The 18,227-nt window shown below is 40.7% G+C and overlaps 1 protein-coding gene across 1 annotated transcript in view; it reads left to right on the top strand.

The window, feature by feature from the left end:
• Nucleotides 1–18,227, top strand: part of grin3bb (glutamate receptor, ionotropic, N-methyl-D-aspartate 3Bb) — an 82,590-nt gene that overhangs the window by 25,094 nt on the left and 39,269 nt on the right. Inside the window, exons 4-5 of the mRNA XM_062556407.1 lie at nt 14,200–14,964; nt 17,316–17,461. Coding sequence (XP_062412391.1) covers nt 14,200–14,964; nt 17,316–17,461 — 911 coding nt within the window. The remainder of the gene's footprint in view (nt 1–14,199; nt 14,965–17,315; nt 17,462–18,227) is intronic.

The raw sequence follows: 18,227 nt of genomic DNA, 5'->3' as shown, positions 1-18,227 counted from the left end.
GCACATTCCATCCAACATTCTATCCATTCATCTTCTTCAGACCATTCACTCATCCACCCATTAAACTGTCTATCAACATCTATTAAACAATCTGTCTATCAACATCCATTAAACTTTAAATTAAACATTAATTAGACTATCTACATTCAACTTTTAAATTATTTACTCTGTCTCAGGCTTTAAGAGTACTCTGGCACTCTTAAGACTAGCCAGTTAAATTGATTACACCTGTGTCAACTACTCTCAGAGAGCTGTATCAGTGTCTCTCTTAACAAGAATATAAGGCACATTCCATCCAACCTTCTATCCACTCATCTTCTTCAGACCATTCACTCATCCACCCATTAAACTGTCAATCAATATCTATTAAACAATCTGCCTATCAACATCCATTAAACATTCTGTCTATCAACATTAATTAGACTATCTACATACAACTTTTAAAGTATTTACTGTGGGTCCCTCTCAAGCAGCGTTTATATGTCCTCCCTCGCTCCTCGATCCTCAATGATCTACATAAAGAAAGATAGAAGAAGGGCTAGACTATCCCATTGTTGCCGCTCCATCATTCTTTATGTAGATCAGTGAGGAGCGAGAGAGGACGCGTAAACGCTATGAGAGGCACCTTCTGTCTCAGGCTTTAAGCATACAATCTCATTAAGACTACAGATCCTGTTTCACTACTTCCTCTGTCTACAACTGTTTCAAAATAAAGGTCCTCACTGCAATTATACACTATTAAATCATTTAACCATTGAAACTACTCAACTATTGAAATGTTCAACCATTCCAACTGTCAGTTATCATCAACTATGCCTCCAGTCAACTACATGAAACCTCCATGTACCTAGCAACCAACATAGCAACCATTAAAATTAAGTGTTTATAACCGTTTCCATAGCAACCAACATGATTATACTGCAGTAACTTCTTGTTTCCTGATAGTGGACACCATGGATACCCTAGCAACAAATGTTTCAAAATAAAAGTCCTCACTAGCAAGTTAGCTAGTTAGCATAGTTAACATTGTTAACATAGTTAGCATTTTTAGCATAACTGCAAAAAATCATCAACTAAGTTAGCTAATCAACCTGGTTAGCATTGTCAGCAAATTTAGCATTGTTAGCATAGTTAGCATTTTTAACATTACTGCTAGAAATCATCGATAAGTTAGCTAATCAACCTGGTTAGCATTGTTAGTAAAGTTAGCATTGCTAGCATAATTAGCATTTTTAGCTTAACTGCTAGAAATCATTAGCTAAGTTAGCTAATCAACATTTTAACATGAATAGAAATCATTAGTTAAGTTAGAACTGGAATGTTTCATCTTTAAACTGTCTACCTTCACACTATCAACTCTCTGTAAACTATGCAACCACCATGTTTACCCTAGCTACACCTTAGTAACCATATCTACATTATCTATCTTTTTTAGCATTTTCATGCACTGGTAATTCCTTGGAATTGCATTTCTAGTTATTATTAAACTTCTTCTTCTAACGCTCGCAATTCAGCTTCAACCGTTTAACGTAGAAACTTCATTCAAACTTTGTTGCGTAGGTCTTGCTTATGCCATATGTGCTTTATATTTTTCAACTTTGTAACTTTTATACTTTTTAAACTATTAGTTAAAAACTATCACCATTTCCCCCATAGACTTAACATTGCTCATTATGACATCACGGCAGCAATTAGAATGTTACCCCAGCTGGTCAGCCACCTGGGCACCAACTGTCAGTTTCTCTCAGGCTCCTCTCTGAAGACTACATATTCTGTTCCCCTGTATCCTCTGCGCACAACAGTATCAAAATAAGTCCTCCTAATTCCATCCAACTTTATATCCATTCATCTTCTTCAAACCATTCACTCATCCACCCATTCTAAACAGTCTGCCTATCAACAACATCAATTAGACGCTCTACATTGAACTTTTAAACAATCTACTCTGTCTCAGGCTGGCTCTCTTAAGACTAGCCAGTTAAATTGATTACACCTGTATCTGTATCCACTACTCTCAGTAGAGAGCTGTGTCTCTCCATTCTACAAGAATATAAGGCACATTCCATCCAACATTCTATCCATTCATCTTCTTCAGACCATTCACTCATCCACCCATTAAACTGTCTATCAACATCTATTAAACAATCTGTCTATCAACATCCATTAAACTTTAAATTAAACATTAATTAGACTATCTACATTCAACTTTTAAATTATTTACTCTGTCTCAGGCTTTAAGAGTACTCTGGCACTCTTAAGACTAGCCAGTTAAATTGATTACACCTGTGTCAACTACTCTCAGAGAGCTGTATCAGTGTCTCTCTTAACAAGAATATAAGGCACATTCCATCCAACCTTCTATCCACTCATCTTCTTCAGACCATTCACTCATCCACCCATTAAACTGTCAATCAATATCTATTAAACAATCTGCCTATCAACATCCATTAAACATTCTGTCTATCAACATTAATTAGACTATCTACATACAACTTTTAAAGTATTTACTGTGGGTCCCTCTCAAGCAGCGTTTATATGTCCTCCCTCGCTCCTCGATCCTCAATGATCTACATAAAGAAAGATAGAAGAAGGGCTAGACTATCCCATTGTTGCCGCTCCATCATTCTTTATGTAGATCAGTGAGGAGCGAGAGAGGACGCGTAAACGCTATGAGAGGCACCTTCTGTCTCAGGCTTTAAGCATACAATCTCATTAAGACTACAGATCCTGTTTCACTACTTCCTCTGTCTACAACTGTTTCAAAATAAAGGTCCTCACTGCAATTATACACTATTAAATCATTTAACCATTGAAACTACTCAACTATTGAAATGTTCAACCATTCCAACTGTCAGTTATCATCAACTATGCCTCCAGTCAACTACATGAAACCTCCATGTACCTAGCAACCAACATAGCAACCATTAAAATTAAGTGTTTATAACCGTTTCCATAGCAACCAACATGATTATACTGCAGTAACTTCTTGTTTCCTGATAGTGGCCACCATGGATACCCTAGCAACAAATGTTTCAAAATAAAAGTCCTCACTAGCAAGTTAGCTAGTTAGCATAGTTAACATTGTTAACATAGTTAGCATTTTTAGCATAACTGCAAAAAATCATCAACTAAGTTAGCTAATCAACCTGGTTAGCATTGTCAGCAAATTTAGCATTGTTAGCATAGTTAGCATTTTTAACATTACTGCTAGAAATCATCGATAAGTTAGCTAATCAACCTGGTTAGCATTGTTAGTAAAGTTAGCATTGCTAGCATAATTAGCATTTTTAGCTTAACTGCTAGAAATCATTAGCTAAGTTAGCTAATCAACATTTTAACATGAATAGAAATCATTAGTTAAGTTAGAACTGGAATGTTTCATCTTTAAACTGTCTACCTTCACACTATCAACTCTCTGTAAACTATGCAACCACCATGTTTACCCTAGCTACACCTTAGTAACCATATCTACATTATCTATCTTTTTTAGCATTTTCATGCACTGGTAATTCCTTGGAATTGCATTTCTAGTTCTTCTTCTAACGCACGCAAATCAGCCTCAACCGCTTAACGTAGAAACTCCATTCAAATTTTGTCGCGTAGGTCTTACTTACGCGATGTGGGCTTTGTATTTTTCAACTTTGTAACTTTTATACTTTTTAAACTATTAGTTAAAAACTATTACAATTTCCCCCATAGACTTAACATTGCTCATTATGACATCACGGCAGCAATTAGAATCTTACGCCAGGTGGCCGGCCACCTGGGCACCAACTGTCAAGTTTCTCTGGCTTTAAGCATACAGTCTCTCAGAAGACTACACATATCCTGTTAAACTGTGTCCTCTGTCCACAACTGTTTCAAAATAAAAGTCCTCAATGCAATAATACACTATTAAATCATTTAACCATTGAAACTACTCAACTATTGAACTGTTCAACCATTCCAACTGTCAGTTATCATCCACTATGCCTCCAGTCAACTACATGAAACCTCCATGTACCTAGCAACCAACATAGCAACCATTACAATTAAGTGTTTATGACCGTTTCCATAGCAACCATCATGATTATACTGCAGTAACTTCTTGTTTCTTGATAGTGGCCACCATGGATACCCTAGCAACAAATGTTTCAAAATAAAAGTCCTCACTAGCAAGTTAGCTAGTTAGCATGGTTAGCATAGTTAGCATTGTTAGCATTGGTAGCATTTTTAGCATAACTGCAAAAAATCATCAACTAAGTTAGCTAATCAACCTGGTTAGCATTATTAGCAAATTTAGCATTGTTAGCATAGTTAGCATTTTTAGCATTACTGCTAGAAATCATCGGTTAAGTTAGCTAATCAACCTGGTTAGCATTGTTAATAAAGTTAGCATTGCTAGCATAATTAACATTTTTAGCGTAACTGCTAGAAATCATTACCTAAGTTAGCTAATCAACATTTTAACATGAATAGAAATCATTAGTTAAGTTAGAGCTGGAATGTTTCATCTTTAAACTGTCTACCTTCACACTATCAACTCTCTGTAAACTATGCAACCACCATGTTTACCCTAGCTACACCTTAGTAACCATATCTACATTATCTATCTATTTTTGCATTTTCATGCACTGGTAATTCCTTGGAATTGCATTTCTAGTTATTATTACAGTGCATGAAAATGCACTGTACTGTTATTCCAAGTCTTCTTCCGCAACTTCTTCTTATTACAGTGCATGAAAATGCACTGTACTGTTCTTCCTTTTCTTCTTATTACAGTGCATGAAAATGCACTGTACTGTTCTTCCTAGGCTTCTTATTACAGTGCATGAAAATGCACTGTACTGTTCTTCCTAGTCTTCTTATTATTACAGTGCATGCAAATGCACTGTACTGTTCTTCCTAGACTTCTTATTATTATTATATTTATTATTATTCCGCTTACCACTTTTTCTGACCGCAATTTCTCTTCAACCGTTTAACTTAGAAACTTCATTCAAACTTTGTAACGTAGGTATTCTAATGGATCGGGTTGCTATGACTTTTCAACTTTGTAACTTTTATACTTTTTGAACTATTAAATAAAAACTATTCAAAATTTCCCCATAGACTTAACATTGGCCTCTATGACATCACAATCGGGTCGTTGAGCAATTAGAATCTTATGCCAGGTGGCCAGCCCCACCTGCAGCAGCCCTCTCTCTCTCAGGCTTTAAGCATACAGTCTCTCAGAAGACTACATATCCTGTTAACTGTTTCCTCTGTCCACAACTGTTTCAAAATAAAAGTCCTCACTGCAATAATACACTATTAAATAATTTAACCATTGAAACTACTCAACTATTGAACTGTTCAACCATTCCAACTGTCAGTTATCATCCACTATGCCTCCGGTCAACTACATGAAACCTCCATGTACCTAGCAACCAACATAGCAACCATTAAAATTAAGCGTTTATGACCGTTTCCATAGCAACCAACATGATTATACTGCAGTAACTTCTTGTTTCTTGATAGTGGCCACCATGGATACCCCAGCAACAAATGTTTTAAAATAAAAGTCCTCACTAGCAAGTTAGCTAGTTAGCATAGTTAGCATTGTTAGCATAGGTAGCATTTTTAGCATAACTGCAAAAAATCATCAACTAAGTTAGCTAATCAACCTGGTTAGCATTGTTAGCAAATTTAGCATTGTTAGCATAGTTAGCATTTTTAGCATTGCTGCTAGAAATCATTGGTTAAGTTAGCTAATCAACCTGGTTAGCATTGTTAGTAAAGTTAGCATTGCTAGCATAATTAGCATTTTTAGCGTAACTGCTAGAAATCATTAGCTAAGTTAGCTAATCAACATTTTAGCATTAATAGAAATCATTAGTTAAGTTAGAACTGGAATGTTTCATCTTTAAACAGTCTACCTTCACACTATCAACTCTCTGTAAACTATGCAACCACAATGTTTACCCTAGCTACACCTTAGTACCTAACCATATCTACATTATCTATCTATTTCTGCATTTTCATGCACTGGTAATTCCTTGGAATTGCATTTCTAGTTTTCTTTATTATTATTCCGCTGACAGCTTTTTCTAACCGCAATTTCTCTTCAACCGTTTAACTTAGAAACTTCATTCAAACTTTGTAACGTAGGTATTCTAATGGATCGGGTTGCTATGACTTTTCAACTTTGTAACTTTTATACTTTTTGAACTATAAATTAAAAACTATTAAAAATTTCCCCATAGACTTAACATTGGCCTCTATGACATCACAATCGGGTCGTTGAGCAATTAGAATCTTATGCCAGGTGGCCAGCCCCACCTGCAGCAGCCCTCTCTCTCTCAGGCTTTAAAGGGATATTCCGCCATTTTTGGAAATACGCTCATTTTCCACCTCCCCTCGAGCAAAACAATCGATATTTACCTTGTTCCCGTTCATCCAGCCATTCTGTGAGTCTGGCGATACAACTTTTAGCTTCAGCCTAGCATAGATCATTGAATTGGATTAGACCATTAGCTTCTCGCCTGCTAGCTTCATGTTTAAAAGTGACTAAGATTTCTGGTAATTTTCTCATTTGAAACGTGTCTCCTCTCAAGTTAGAAAGTGCAATAAGACCAACTGAAAATGAAACCTGGCGTTTTTCTAGGCTGATTTGACATGGAACTACACTCTCATCTGGCGTAATAATCAAGGCAACGTGCACACTACTGGCACTACTACTGCTTGGTGTCTATGGGGACTATTTTCAGATGCTGCGTACGATATCACTGCGCCTATGGTACGTTTGCAAGTTGCCTCGATTATTACGCCAGATGAGAGTGTAGTTCCATGTCAAATCAGCCTAGAAAAATGGCAGGTTTCATTTTCAGTTGGTCTTATTGCACTTTCTAACTTGAGAGGAGACACGTTTTAAATGGGAAAATTACCAGAAATCTTAGTCACTTTTAAACATGAAGCTAGCAGGCGAGAAGCTAATGGTCTAATCCGATTCAATGATCTATGCTAGGCTGAAGCTAAAAGTTGTATCGCCAGACTCACAGAATGGCTGGATGAACGGGAACAAGGTAAATATCGATTGTTTTGCTCGAGGGGAGGTGGAAAATGAGCGTGTTTCCAAAAATGGCGGAATATCCCTTTAAGCATACAATCTCTCTGTGAAGACTACATATCCTGTTAACTGTTTCCTCTGTCCACAACTGTTTCAAAATAAAAGTCCTCACTGCAATAATACACTATTAAATCATTTAACCACTGAAACTACTCAACTATTTAACTGTTCAACCATTCCAACTGTCATTTATCATCAACTATGCCTCCAGTCAACTAAATGAATCCTCCATGTACCTAGCAACCAACATAGCAACCATTAAAATTAAGCGTTTTTGACAGTTTCCATAGCAACCAACATGATTATACTACAGTAACTTCTTTATTCTTGATAGTGGGCACCATGGATACCCTAGCAACTACTGTTTCAAAATAAAAGTCCTCACTAGCAAGTTAGCATTGTTAGCATGGTTAGCACAGTTAGCATTGTTAACATAGTTAGCATTTTTAGCATAACTGCTAAAAATGATTAGCTAAGTTAGCTCATCAACCTGGTTAGCATTGTTAGCATAGTTAGCATTGTTAGCATTGTTAACATAGTTAGCATTTTTAGCACAACTGCTAAAATGATTAGCTAAGTTAGCTAATCAACGTGGTTAGCATAGTTAACATAGTTAGCAATGTTAGCATAGTTAACATTTTTTAGCATTACTGCTAGAAATCATCAGCTAAGTTAACTTATCAACCTGGTTAGCATTGTTAGCATAGTTAACATTTTAGAATACCTGTTAGAAATTATTAGTTAAGTTAGAACAGGAATGTTTAAGCTTTAAAATGTCTACCTTAACACTATCAACTCTCTTTAAACTATGCAACCACCATGTTTACCCTAGCTACACCTTAGTAGCCATATCTACATTTTTTTGCATTTTCATGCACTGGTAATTCCTTGGAATTGCATTTCTAGTTCTTATTATTCTTCTTCTTCTAACGCAGTTAATGCAGCTTCAACCGTTTAACGTAGAAACTTCATTCAAACGCTGTTGCGTAGGTCTTACTTACGCCATGTGGGCTTTATTTTTTTCAACTTTGTAACTTTTATACTTTTTAAACTATTAATTAATTAAAATGACAATTTCCCCATAGACTTAACATTGCTCATTATGACATCATGGCAGCAATTAGAATGTTACACCAGGTGGCCAGTCCAGGTGCAGCAGCTCTCTCTCTCTCTCAGGCTTTACACTGGCTCTCGAGACTACATTTTCTGTTCCCCTGTATCAACTGTATCAACATAAGTCTTCCTAATTCCATCCAACTTTCTATCCATTCATCTTCTTCAAACCATTCACTCATCCACCCATTCTAAACAGTCTGCCTATCAACATCAATTAGACGCTCTACATTCAACTTTTAAACAATCTACTCTGTCTCAGGCTGGCTCTCTTAAGACTAGCCAGTTAAATTGATTACACCTGTATCTGTATCCACTACTCTCAGTAGAGAGCTGTGTCTCTCCATTCTACAAGAATATAAGGCACATTCCATCCAACATTCTATCCATTCATCTTCTTCAGACCATTCACTCATCCACCCTTTAAACTGTCTATCAACATCCATTAAACTCTCTGTCTATCAACATTAATTAGACTATCTACATTCAACTTTTAAATTATTTACTCTGTCTCAGGCTTTAAGAGTACACTGGCTCTCTTAAAGGGATATTCCGCCATTTTTGGAAATACGCTCATTTTCCACCTCCCCTCGAGCAAAACAATCGATATTTACCTTGTTCCCGTTCATCCAGCCATTCTGTGAGTCTGGCGATACAACTTTTAGCTTCAGCCTAGCATAGATCATTGAATCGGATTAGACCATTAGCTTCTCGCCTGCTAGCTTCATGTTTAAAAGTGACTAAGATTTCTGGTAATTTTCCCATTTAAAACGTGTCTCCTCTCAAGTTAGAAAGTGCAATAAGACCAACTGAAAATGAAACCTGGCGTTTTTCTAGGCTGATTTGACATGGAACTACACTCTCATCTGGCGTAATAATCAAGGCAACTTGCAAACGTACCATAGGCGCAGTGATATCTTATGCAGAATCTGAAAATAGTCCCCATAGACAACAAGCAATAGTAGTGCCAGTAGCTGCAAGTTGCCTTGATTATTACGCCAGATGAGAGTGTATTCCATGTCAAATCAGCCTAGAAAAACGCCAGGTTTCATTTTCAGTTGGTCTTATTGCACTTTCTAACTTGAGAGGAGACACGTTTTAAATGGGAAAATTACCAGAAATCTTAGTCACTTTTAAACATGAAGCTAGCAGGCGAGAAGCTAATGGTCTAATCCGATTCAATGATCTATGCTAGGCTGAAGCTAAAAGTTGTATCGCCAGACTCACAGAATGGCTGGATGAACGGGAACAAGGTAAATATCGATTGTTTTGCTCGAGGGAAGGTGGAAAATGAGCGTATTTCCAAAAATGGCGGAATATCCCTTTAAGACTAGCCAGTTAAATTGATTACACCTGTGTCAACTACTCTGAGAGCTGTATCAGTGTCTCTCTTAACAAGAATATAAGGCACATTCCATCCAACCTTCTATCCATTCATCTTCTTCAGACCATTCACTCATCCACCCATTAAACTGTCAATCAATATCTATTAAACAATCTGCCTATCAACATCCATTAAACATTCTGTCTATCAACATTAATTAGACTATATACAACTTTTAAAGTATTTACTGTGGGTCCCTCTCAAGCAGCGTTTATATGTCCTGTTTCACTACTTCCTCTGTCCACAACTGTTTCAAAATAAAGGTCCTCACTGCAATAATACACTATTAAATCATTTAACCACTGAAACTACTCAACTATTGAACTGTTCAACCATTCTAACTGTCAGTTATCATCCACTATGCCTCCAGTCAACTACATGAAACCTCCATGTACCTAGCAACCAACATAGCAACTATTAAAATTAAGTGTTTATGACTGTTTCCATAGCAACCAACATGATTATACTGCAGTAACTTCTTGTTTCCTGATAGTGGCCACCATGGATACCCTAGCAACAAATGTTTCAAAATAAAAGTCCTCACTAGCAAGTTAGCTAGTTAGCATGGTTAGCATAGTTAGCATTGTTAGCATAGTTAGCATTTTTAGCATAACTGCAAAAAATCATCAACTAAGTTAGCTAATCAACCTGGTTAGCATTGTTAGCAAATTTAGCATTGTTAGCATAGTTAGCATTTTTAGCATTACTGCTAGAAATCATCGGTTAAGTTAGCTAATCAACCTGGTTAGCATTGTTAGTAAAGTTAGCATTGCTAGCATAATAAGCATTTTTAGCGTAACTGCTAGAAATCATTAGCTAAGTTAGCTAATCAACATTTTAACATGAATAGAAATCATTAGTTAAGTTAGAACTGGAACGTTTCATCTTTAAACTGTCTACCTTCACACTATCAACTCTCTGTAAACTATGCAACCAACATGTTTACCCTAGCTCACCTTAGTAACCATATCTACATTATCTATCTATTTTTGCATTTTCATGCACTGGTAATTCCTTGGAATTGCATTTCTAGTTATTAATCTTCTTCTAACGCACGCAATTCAGCTTGAACCGTTTAACGTAGAAACTTCATTCAAACTTTGTTGCGTAGGTCTCGCTTATGCCATGTGTGCTTTGTATTTTTCAACTTTGTAACTTTCATACTTTTTAAACTATGAATTAAAAAACGATTTCCCCATAGATTTAACATTGAGCTATTTCCCCATAGACTTAACATTGCTCATTGTGACATCACGGCAGCAATTAGAATCTTAGGCCAGGTGGCCGGCCACCTGGGCACCAACTGTCAGTTTCTCTACCATACAATCTCTCTGAAGACTACATATTATGTTCCCCTGTATCCTCTGCGCACAACAGTATCAAAATAAGTCCTCCTAATTCCATCCAACTTTATATCCATTCATCTTCTTCAAACCATTCACTCATCCACCCATTCTAAACAGTCTGCCTATCAACATCAATAAGACGCTCTACATTCAACTTTTAAACAATCTACTCTGTCTCAGGCTGGCTCTCTTAAGACTAGCCAGTTAAATTGATTACACCTGTATCTGTATCCACTACTCTCAGTAGAGAGCTGTGTCTCTCCATTCTACAAGAATATAAGGCACATTCCATCCAACATTCTATCCATTCATCTTCTTCAGACCATTCACTCATCCACCCATTAAACTGTCTATCAACATCTATTAAACAATCTGTCTATCAACATCCATTAAACTCTCTGTCTATCAACATTAATTAGACTATCTACATTCAACTTTTAAATTATTTACTCTGTCTCAGGCTTTAAGAGTAGGCTACACTCTGTCTCTCTTAAGACTAGCCAGTTAAATTGATTACACCTGTATCAACTACTCTCAGAGAGCTGTATCAGTGTCTCTCTTAACAAGAATATAAGGCACATTCCATCCAACCTTCTATCCATTCATCTTCTTCAGACCATTCACTCATCCACCCATTAAACTGTCAATCAATATCTATTAAACAATCTGCCTATCAACATCCATTAAACATTCTGTCTATCAACATTAATTAGACTATCTACATACAACTTTTAAAGTATTTACTGTGGGTCCCTCTCAAGCAGCGTTTATATGTCCTCCCTCGCTCCTCGATCCTCAATGATCTACATAAAGAAAGATAGAAGAAGGGCTAGACTATCCCATTGTTGCCGCTCCATCATTCTTTATGTAGATCAGTGAGGAGCGAGAGAGGACGCATAAACGCTATATGAGGGGCACCTTCTGTCTCAGGCTTTAAGCATACAATCTCATTAAGACTACAGATCCTGTTTCACTACTTCCTCTGTCCACAACTGTTTCAAAATAAAGGTCCTCACTGCAATAATACCACTGAAACTACTCAACTATTGAACTGTTCAACCATTCCAACTGTCAGTTATCATCCACTATGCCTCCAGTCAACTACATGAAACCTCCATGTACCTAGCAACCAACATAGCAACCATTAAAATTAAGTGTTTATGACCGTTTCCATAGCAACCAACATGATTATACTGCAGTAACTTATTGTTTCCTGATAGTGGCCACCATGGATACCCTAGCAACAAATGTTTCAAAATAAAAGTCCTCACTAGCAAGTTAGCTAGTTAGCATGGTTAGCATAGTTAGCATTGTTAGCATAGTTAGCATTTTTAGCATAACTGCAAAAAATCATCAACTAAGTTAGCTAATCAACCTGGTTAGCATTGTTAGCAAATTTAGCATTGTTAGCATAGTTAGCATTTTTAACATTACTGCTAGAAATCATCGGTTAAGTTAGCTAATCAACCTGGTTAGCATTGTTAGTAAAGTTAGCATTGCTAGCATAATAAGCATTTTTAGCATAACTGCTAGAAATCATTAGCTAAGTTAGCTAATCAACATTTTAACATGAATAGAAAGCATTAGTTAAGTTAGAACTGGAATGTTTCATCTTTAAACTGTCTACCTTCACACTATCAACTCTCTGTAAACTATGCAACCACCATGTTTACCCTAGCTACACCTTGGTACCATATCTACATTATCTATCTATTTTTGCATTTTCATGCACTGGTAATTCCTTGGAATTGCATTTCTAGTTATTCTTCTTCTAACGCACGCAATTCAGCTTGAACCATTTAACGTAGAAACTTCATTCAAACTTTGTTGCGTAGGTCTTGCTTATGCCATGTGTGCTTTGTATTTTTCAACTTTGTAACTTTTATACTTTTTAAACTATTAGTTAAAAACTATTACAATTTCCCCCATAGACTTAACATTGCTCATTATGACATCACGGCAGCAATTAGAATGTTACGCCAGGTGGCCAGTCCAGGTGCAGCAGCTCTCTCTCTCTCTCTCAGGCTTAAATTGATTACACCTGTATCAACTGTCAGTTTCTCTGGCTTTAAGCATACAATCTCTCTGAAGACTACATATCCTGTTAACTGTTTCTTCTGTCCACAACTGTTTCAAAATAAAAGTCCTCACTGCAATAATACACTATTAAATCATTTAACCATTGAAACTACTCAACTATTTAACTGTTCAACCATTCCAACTGTCAGTTATCATCAACTATGCCTCCAGTCAACTACATGAAACCTCCATGTACCTAACAACCAACATAGCAACCATTAAAATTAAGCGTTTATGACCGTTTCCATAGCAACCAACATGATTATACTGCAGTAACTTCTTGTTTCCTGATAGTGGCCACCATGGATACCCTAGCAACACATGTTTCAAAATAAAAGTCCTCACTAGCAAGTTATCTAGTTGGCATGGCTAACATTGTTAGCATAGCTAACATTGTTAGCATTACTGCAAAAAATCATCAACTAAGTTAGCTAATCAAACTGGTTAGCATTGTTAGCAAGTCTAGCATTGTTAGCATAGTTAGCATTTTTAGCATTACTGCTAGAAATCATCGGTTAAGTTAGCTAATCAACCTGGTTAGCATTGTTAGTAAAGTTAGCATTGCTAGCATAATTAGCATTTTTAGCACAACTGCTAGAAATCATTAGCTAAGTTAGCTTATCAACATTTTAACATGAATTGAAATCATTAGTTAAGTTAGAACTGGAATGTTTCAACTTTAAACTGTCTACCTTCACACTATCAACTCTCTGTAAACTATGCAACCACCATGTTTACCCTAGCTACACCTTAGTAACCATATCTACATTATCTATCTTCTTTTGCATTTTCATGCACTGGTAATTCCTTGGAATTGCATTTCTAGTTATTATTATTATTTTTATTACTATTACTCTTTGCCCATCTATGCTTTTATCTGCTATAATTACTGTTTGGTTTTTGTTTATGTAAAGGCCAGTTCAAACACAAGATCCGCGACGAGACGAGCTGCAACATTCTAAAAACCTGCAACGTTCTAAAACTCTGCAACTAAGATTTGACATGTTGAATGTTTAGCGACGGCTTGCAACTGCTTGCAACTTTTGATTCACACCGCCGCAACTGCTCTCCGCAACCGTCTCAGACCGTCGCGAATCTTTGGTTTGAACTGGCCTTAAAGCACATTGAATGACCTCTGTGTATGAAATGTGCTATATAAATAAACTTGACTTGACTTGACTTGACTCGAGGTGGACGAGGACGGCAACTGCCCGGCAGGTCAGTTCTGCCTGGACGCCGGCACCAACAGCACCGCGGCGCTGGAGCGCTACTTCCAGGAGCTGTCGCTAGGCAACCGCAGCTTCGTCCCCGCCGCCTACAGCAAGTGTTGCTACGGCTACTGCATCGACCTGCTGGAGAAGCTGGCGGAGGACATGCGCTTCGACTTCGACCTGTACATCGTGGGAGACGGCAAGTACGGCGCGACGAAGGGCGGCCGCTGGACGGGGCTGGTGGGGGACCTTCTGGGCGGCGCGGCCGACATGGCGGTCACCTCCTTCAGCATCAACTCGGCGCGCAGCCGCGTCATCGACTTCACGTCGCCCTTCTTCTCCACCAGCCTGGGCATCCTGGTGCGCAGCAAAGACACGGCGGCGCCCATCGGGGCCTTCATGTGGCCGCTGCACTGGTCCATGTGGGTGGGCATCTTCGTGGCGCTGCACATCACCGCGCTCTTCCTCACGCTCTACGAGTGGAAGAGCCCCTTCGGCATGACGCCGCACGGACGCAACCGCCTCAAGGTTTTCTCCTACTCGTCGGCGCTCAACCTGTGCTACGCCATCCTGTTCGGGCGCACGGTGTCCAGCAAGACGCCCAAGTGCTGGACGGGCCGCTTCCTCATGAACCTGTGGGCCATCTTCTGCCTGCTGGTGCTGTCCAGCTACACCGCCAACCTGGCCGCCGTCATGGTGGGAGAGAAGACCTTCGAGGAGCTCTCGGGCATCCACGACGCCAAGGTGAGGAGCAGGGGAGCGGGGGGGAGGGAGGAGGAGGAGGAGGAGGAGGAGGAGGAGGGAGGAGTAGGAGGAGAAGGAGGAGCAGGGGAGGAGGGGGGGGGAGGAGGAGGAGGAGGGTGGAGGAGAAGGAGGAGGAGGAGGGGGGGAGAAGACCTTCGAGGAGCTCTCGGGCATCCACGACGCCAAGGTGAGGAGCAGGGGAGGAGGGGGAGGAGAAGAGGAGGAGGAGGAGGAGGAGGAGGAGGGGGGTAGGGGGGAGAAGAGGAGGAGGAGGAGGAGGAGGGGGAGGAGAAGAGGAGGAGGAGGAGGTGTTTTTACTGGTAAGGTGTGTTTGTAACACAAAGGTGTGTGTTTACTGGTAAGGTGTGTTTGTAACACTAAGGTGTGTGTTTACTGGTAAGGTGTGTTTGTAACACTAAGGTGTGTGTTTACTGGTAAGGTGTGTTTGTAACACTAAGGTGTGTGTTTACTGGTAAGGTGTGTGTTTGTAATACTAAGGTGTATGTTTAGAGTGGAGAGAGAGATGAGTGGAGAGAGATGAGTGATGGTTGTTTACGGACGGTGGAGACGGACTCAGGGATGGGAGCTTCGGTCAGGTGATGGAGGCGTCAGTGCAGGTGATGGAGGCTTCGCTAGATACAGTAGTGTCAGGGCAGGTGATGGACGTGTCAGGTGATGGAGGCTTTGCTCGGGCGGGAGATCATAAGTAAGTAATCTTAGGTCAGTAAGTAAGCAGCGCCCACAGCTATACAATAGACCTCTTGACTGATCCCGTGTCAGGCAGAGGTGGTCATGTGGTCTTGTGATTAAGTAGTGCCCACAGCCACACAATACATTGACCTGACTGATCCAGAGTCAGCAGCGAGGGTCGTAATTTGGTCCCGTGAGTAAGTGATTAAGTAGTGCCCACAGCTACACAATACAATACAATGCAATACACCTGACTGATCCAGAGTCAGCGGCGAAGGTCGTAATTTGGTCCCGTGGGTACGTAAGTAAGTAGAGCCCACAGCTACACAATAGACCTGACTGACCCAGAGACAGAGCAAGGAGGTCATTTGGTCCTATGAGTAAGTGCGTGTGGATGAGGATATGCCTCAAACTCTGAAAAGCTCCTTTGATGTGTGTGTGTGTGTGTGTGTGTGTGTGTGTGGAGTAGATGGCGGCAGGTGCAAGCGAAGAGGATTTCCTGTCTTGTAGGCTTCCTCTGTGCTTCTTTGTCGTGTGTGTGTGTGTGTGTGTGTGTGTGTGTGTGTGTGTGTGTGTGTGTGTGAGAGTTATTGTTCCGTAGCCCCGCTATCTCCCCTGCTCCCCAGTCTTATCTCCCCTGACTCGGTCTGACTGTGTCTGCTCCTCCTCCTCCTCCACTAGATTGATTCTGTGTCTGCGTCTCCCCCCTCCTCCTCCCCCCCTCCTCCCCCTCTTCCCCTCTTCCTCAGCCCCCACCATTCTCCTCTGCACTCCCTGCGCCCCCCTCCTCCTCCTCCTCCTCCTCCCCCTCCTCCCCCTCCCCCTCCTCCTCCTCAGCTCCCTCCCCCTCCTCCTCCTCCTCCTCCTCTGCTCCCCCAGATTGACTGATTCTCTTTCTCTGTCTTTGTCTCGTCTGCTCTCCACATCTCACACTCTCTTCTATCTCTCTCTTTTCTTCTGTTCTCTCTATCTCTCTCTCTTTTCTTCTATTCTCTCTATCTCTCTCTCTTTTCTTCTATTCTCTCTATCTCTCTCTCTTTTCTTCTATTCTCTCTATCCCCTCATCTCTCTATCTTTTATTCTCTCTCTCTCTTGTTTCTTCTATTCTCTCTCCCCCTCATCTCTCTATCTTTTATTCTCTCTCTCTCTTGTTTCTTCTATTCTCTCTCCCCCTCATCTCTCTATCTTTTATTCTCTCTCTCTCTTGTTTCTTCTATTCTCTCTCCCCCTCATCTCTCTCTTCCTCTTGCTCTCACTCCATCTTCTTCCTTTCTTCATCTCTCCTCCTCTTCTCTCCTCTCTCCTCTCTCCTCCTCTTCTCTCCTCTCTCCTCATCTCTCCCTCTCCTCCTCCTCTCCTCTCTCCTCTTCTCTCCCTCTCCTCTTCTCTCCTCTCTCCTCATCTCTCCCTCTCCTCCTCCTCTCCTCCTCTCCCTGGTGATCTTGAGTTGGTGTGTGAGGTTGAGAGATATGTTTCTGCAGGATGAGGGTGAATTGAATTCTTTAATTCTCTGACTGACATCTTTCTGTTTTTCTGTTTCTCTCTCCTCCCTCTCTCCTCCCTCTCTCCCTCTCTCCTCCTCTCCTCTCCTCTCCTCCCTCTCTCCTCTCCTCCTCTCTCCTCCTCTCTCCTCCCTCTCTCCTCTCCTGCATGTTCTGCAGCTGCACCACCCGTCTCATGGGTTCCGTTTTGGAACGGTGCGTGAGAGCAGTGCGGAGGACTACATGAAGAAGAGTTTCCCGGAGATGCACGAGTACATGCGCCGCTTCAACGAGCCCACCACCCCAGACGGGGTCTCCACCCTCAAGTAAGAGCAGCCCAACCCTGACCCACGACCCACAACTCACTTACCCCAACCCTGACCCACGACCCACAACTCACTCACCCCAACCCTGACCCTCGACCCTCGACCCCTCTCCCCACTCACCCCAACCCTGACCCACAACTCACTTACCCCAACCCTGACCCTTGACCCTCGACCCCTCTCCCCTCTCCCCTCTCCCCACTCACCCCAACCCTGACCCACGACCCACAACTCACTCACCCCAACCCTGACCCTCGACCCTCGACCCTCAACCCTCTCCCCACTCACCCCAACCCTGACCCACAACTCACTTACCCCAACCCTGACCCTCGACCCTCGACCCTCGACCCCTCTCCCCACTCACCCCAACCCTGACCCACAACTCACTTACCCCATCCCTGACCCTTGACCCTCAACCCCTCTCCCCTCTCCCCTCTCCCCACTCACCCCAACCCTGACCGACGACCCAGGTTCAGTTCAGTTCAGTTCAGTTCAGTTCAGTTCAGTTCAGTTCAGTTCAGTTCAGTTCAGTTCAGTTCAGTTCAGTTCAGTCCAGTTCAGTTACGTCCAGTTTAATCCAGTTCAATTCAGTTTAATCCAGTTCAGTTCAGTTCAGTTCAGTCCAGTCCAGTTTAATCCAGTTCAGTTCAGTTCAGTCTAATCCAGTTCAGTTCAGTTCAGTTCAGTTTAATCCAGTTCAGTTCAGTTCAGTTCAGTTTAATCCAGTTCAGTCCAGTCCAGTCCAGTCCAGTTCATTTCCTTGTCCCTT

This window comes from Sardina pilchardus, chromosome 15, assembly GCF_963854185.1.
Source record: "Sardina pilchardus chromosome 15, fSarPil1.1, whole genome shotgun sequence".
Lineage (NCBI taxonomy): Eukaryota > Metazoa > Chordata > Actinopteri > Clupeiformes > Clupeidae > Sardina > Sardina pilchardus.
Note: the sequence above shows the minus strand (reverse complement) of the source record. Positions and strands in the feature narration are given on the sequence as shown.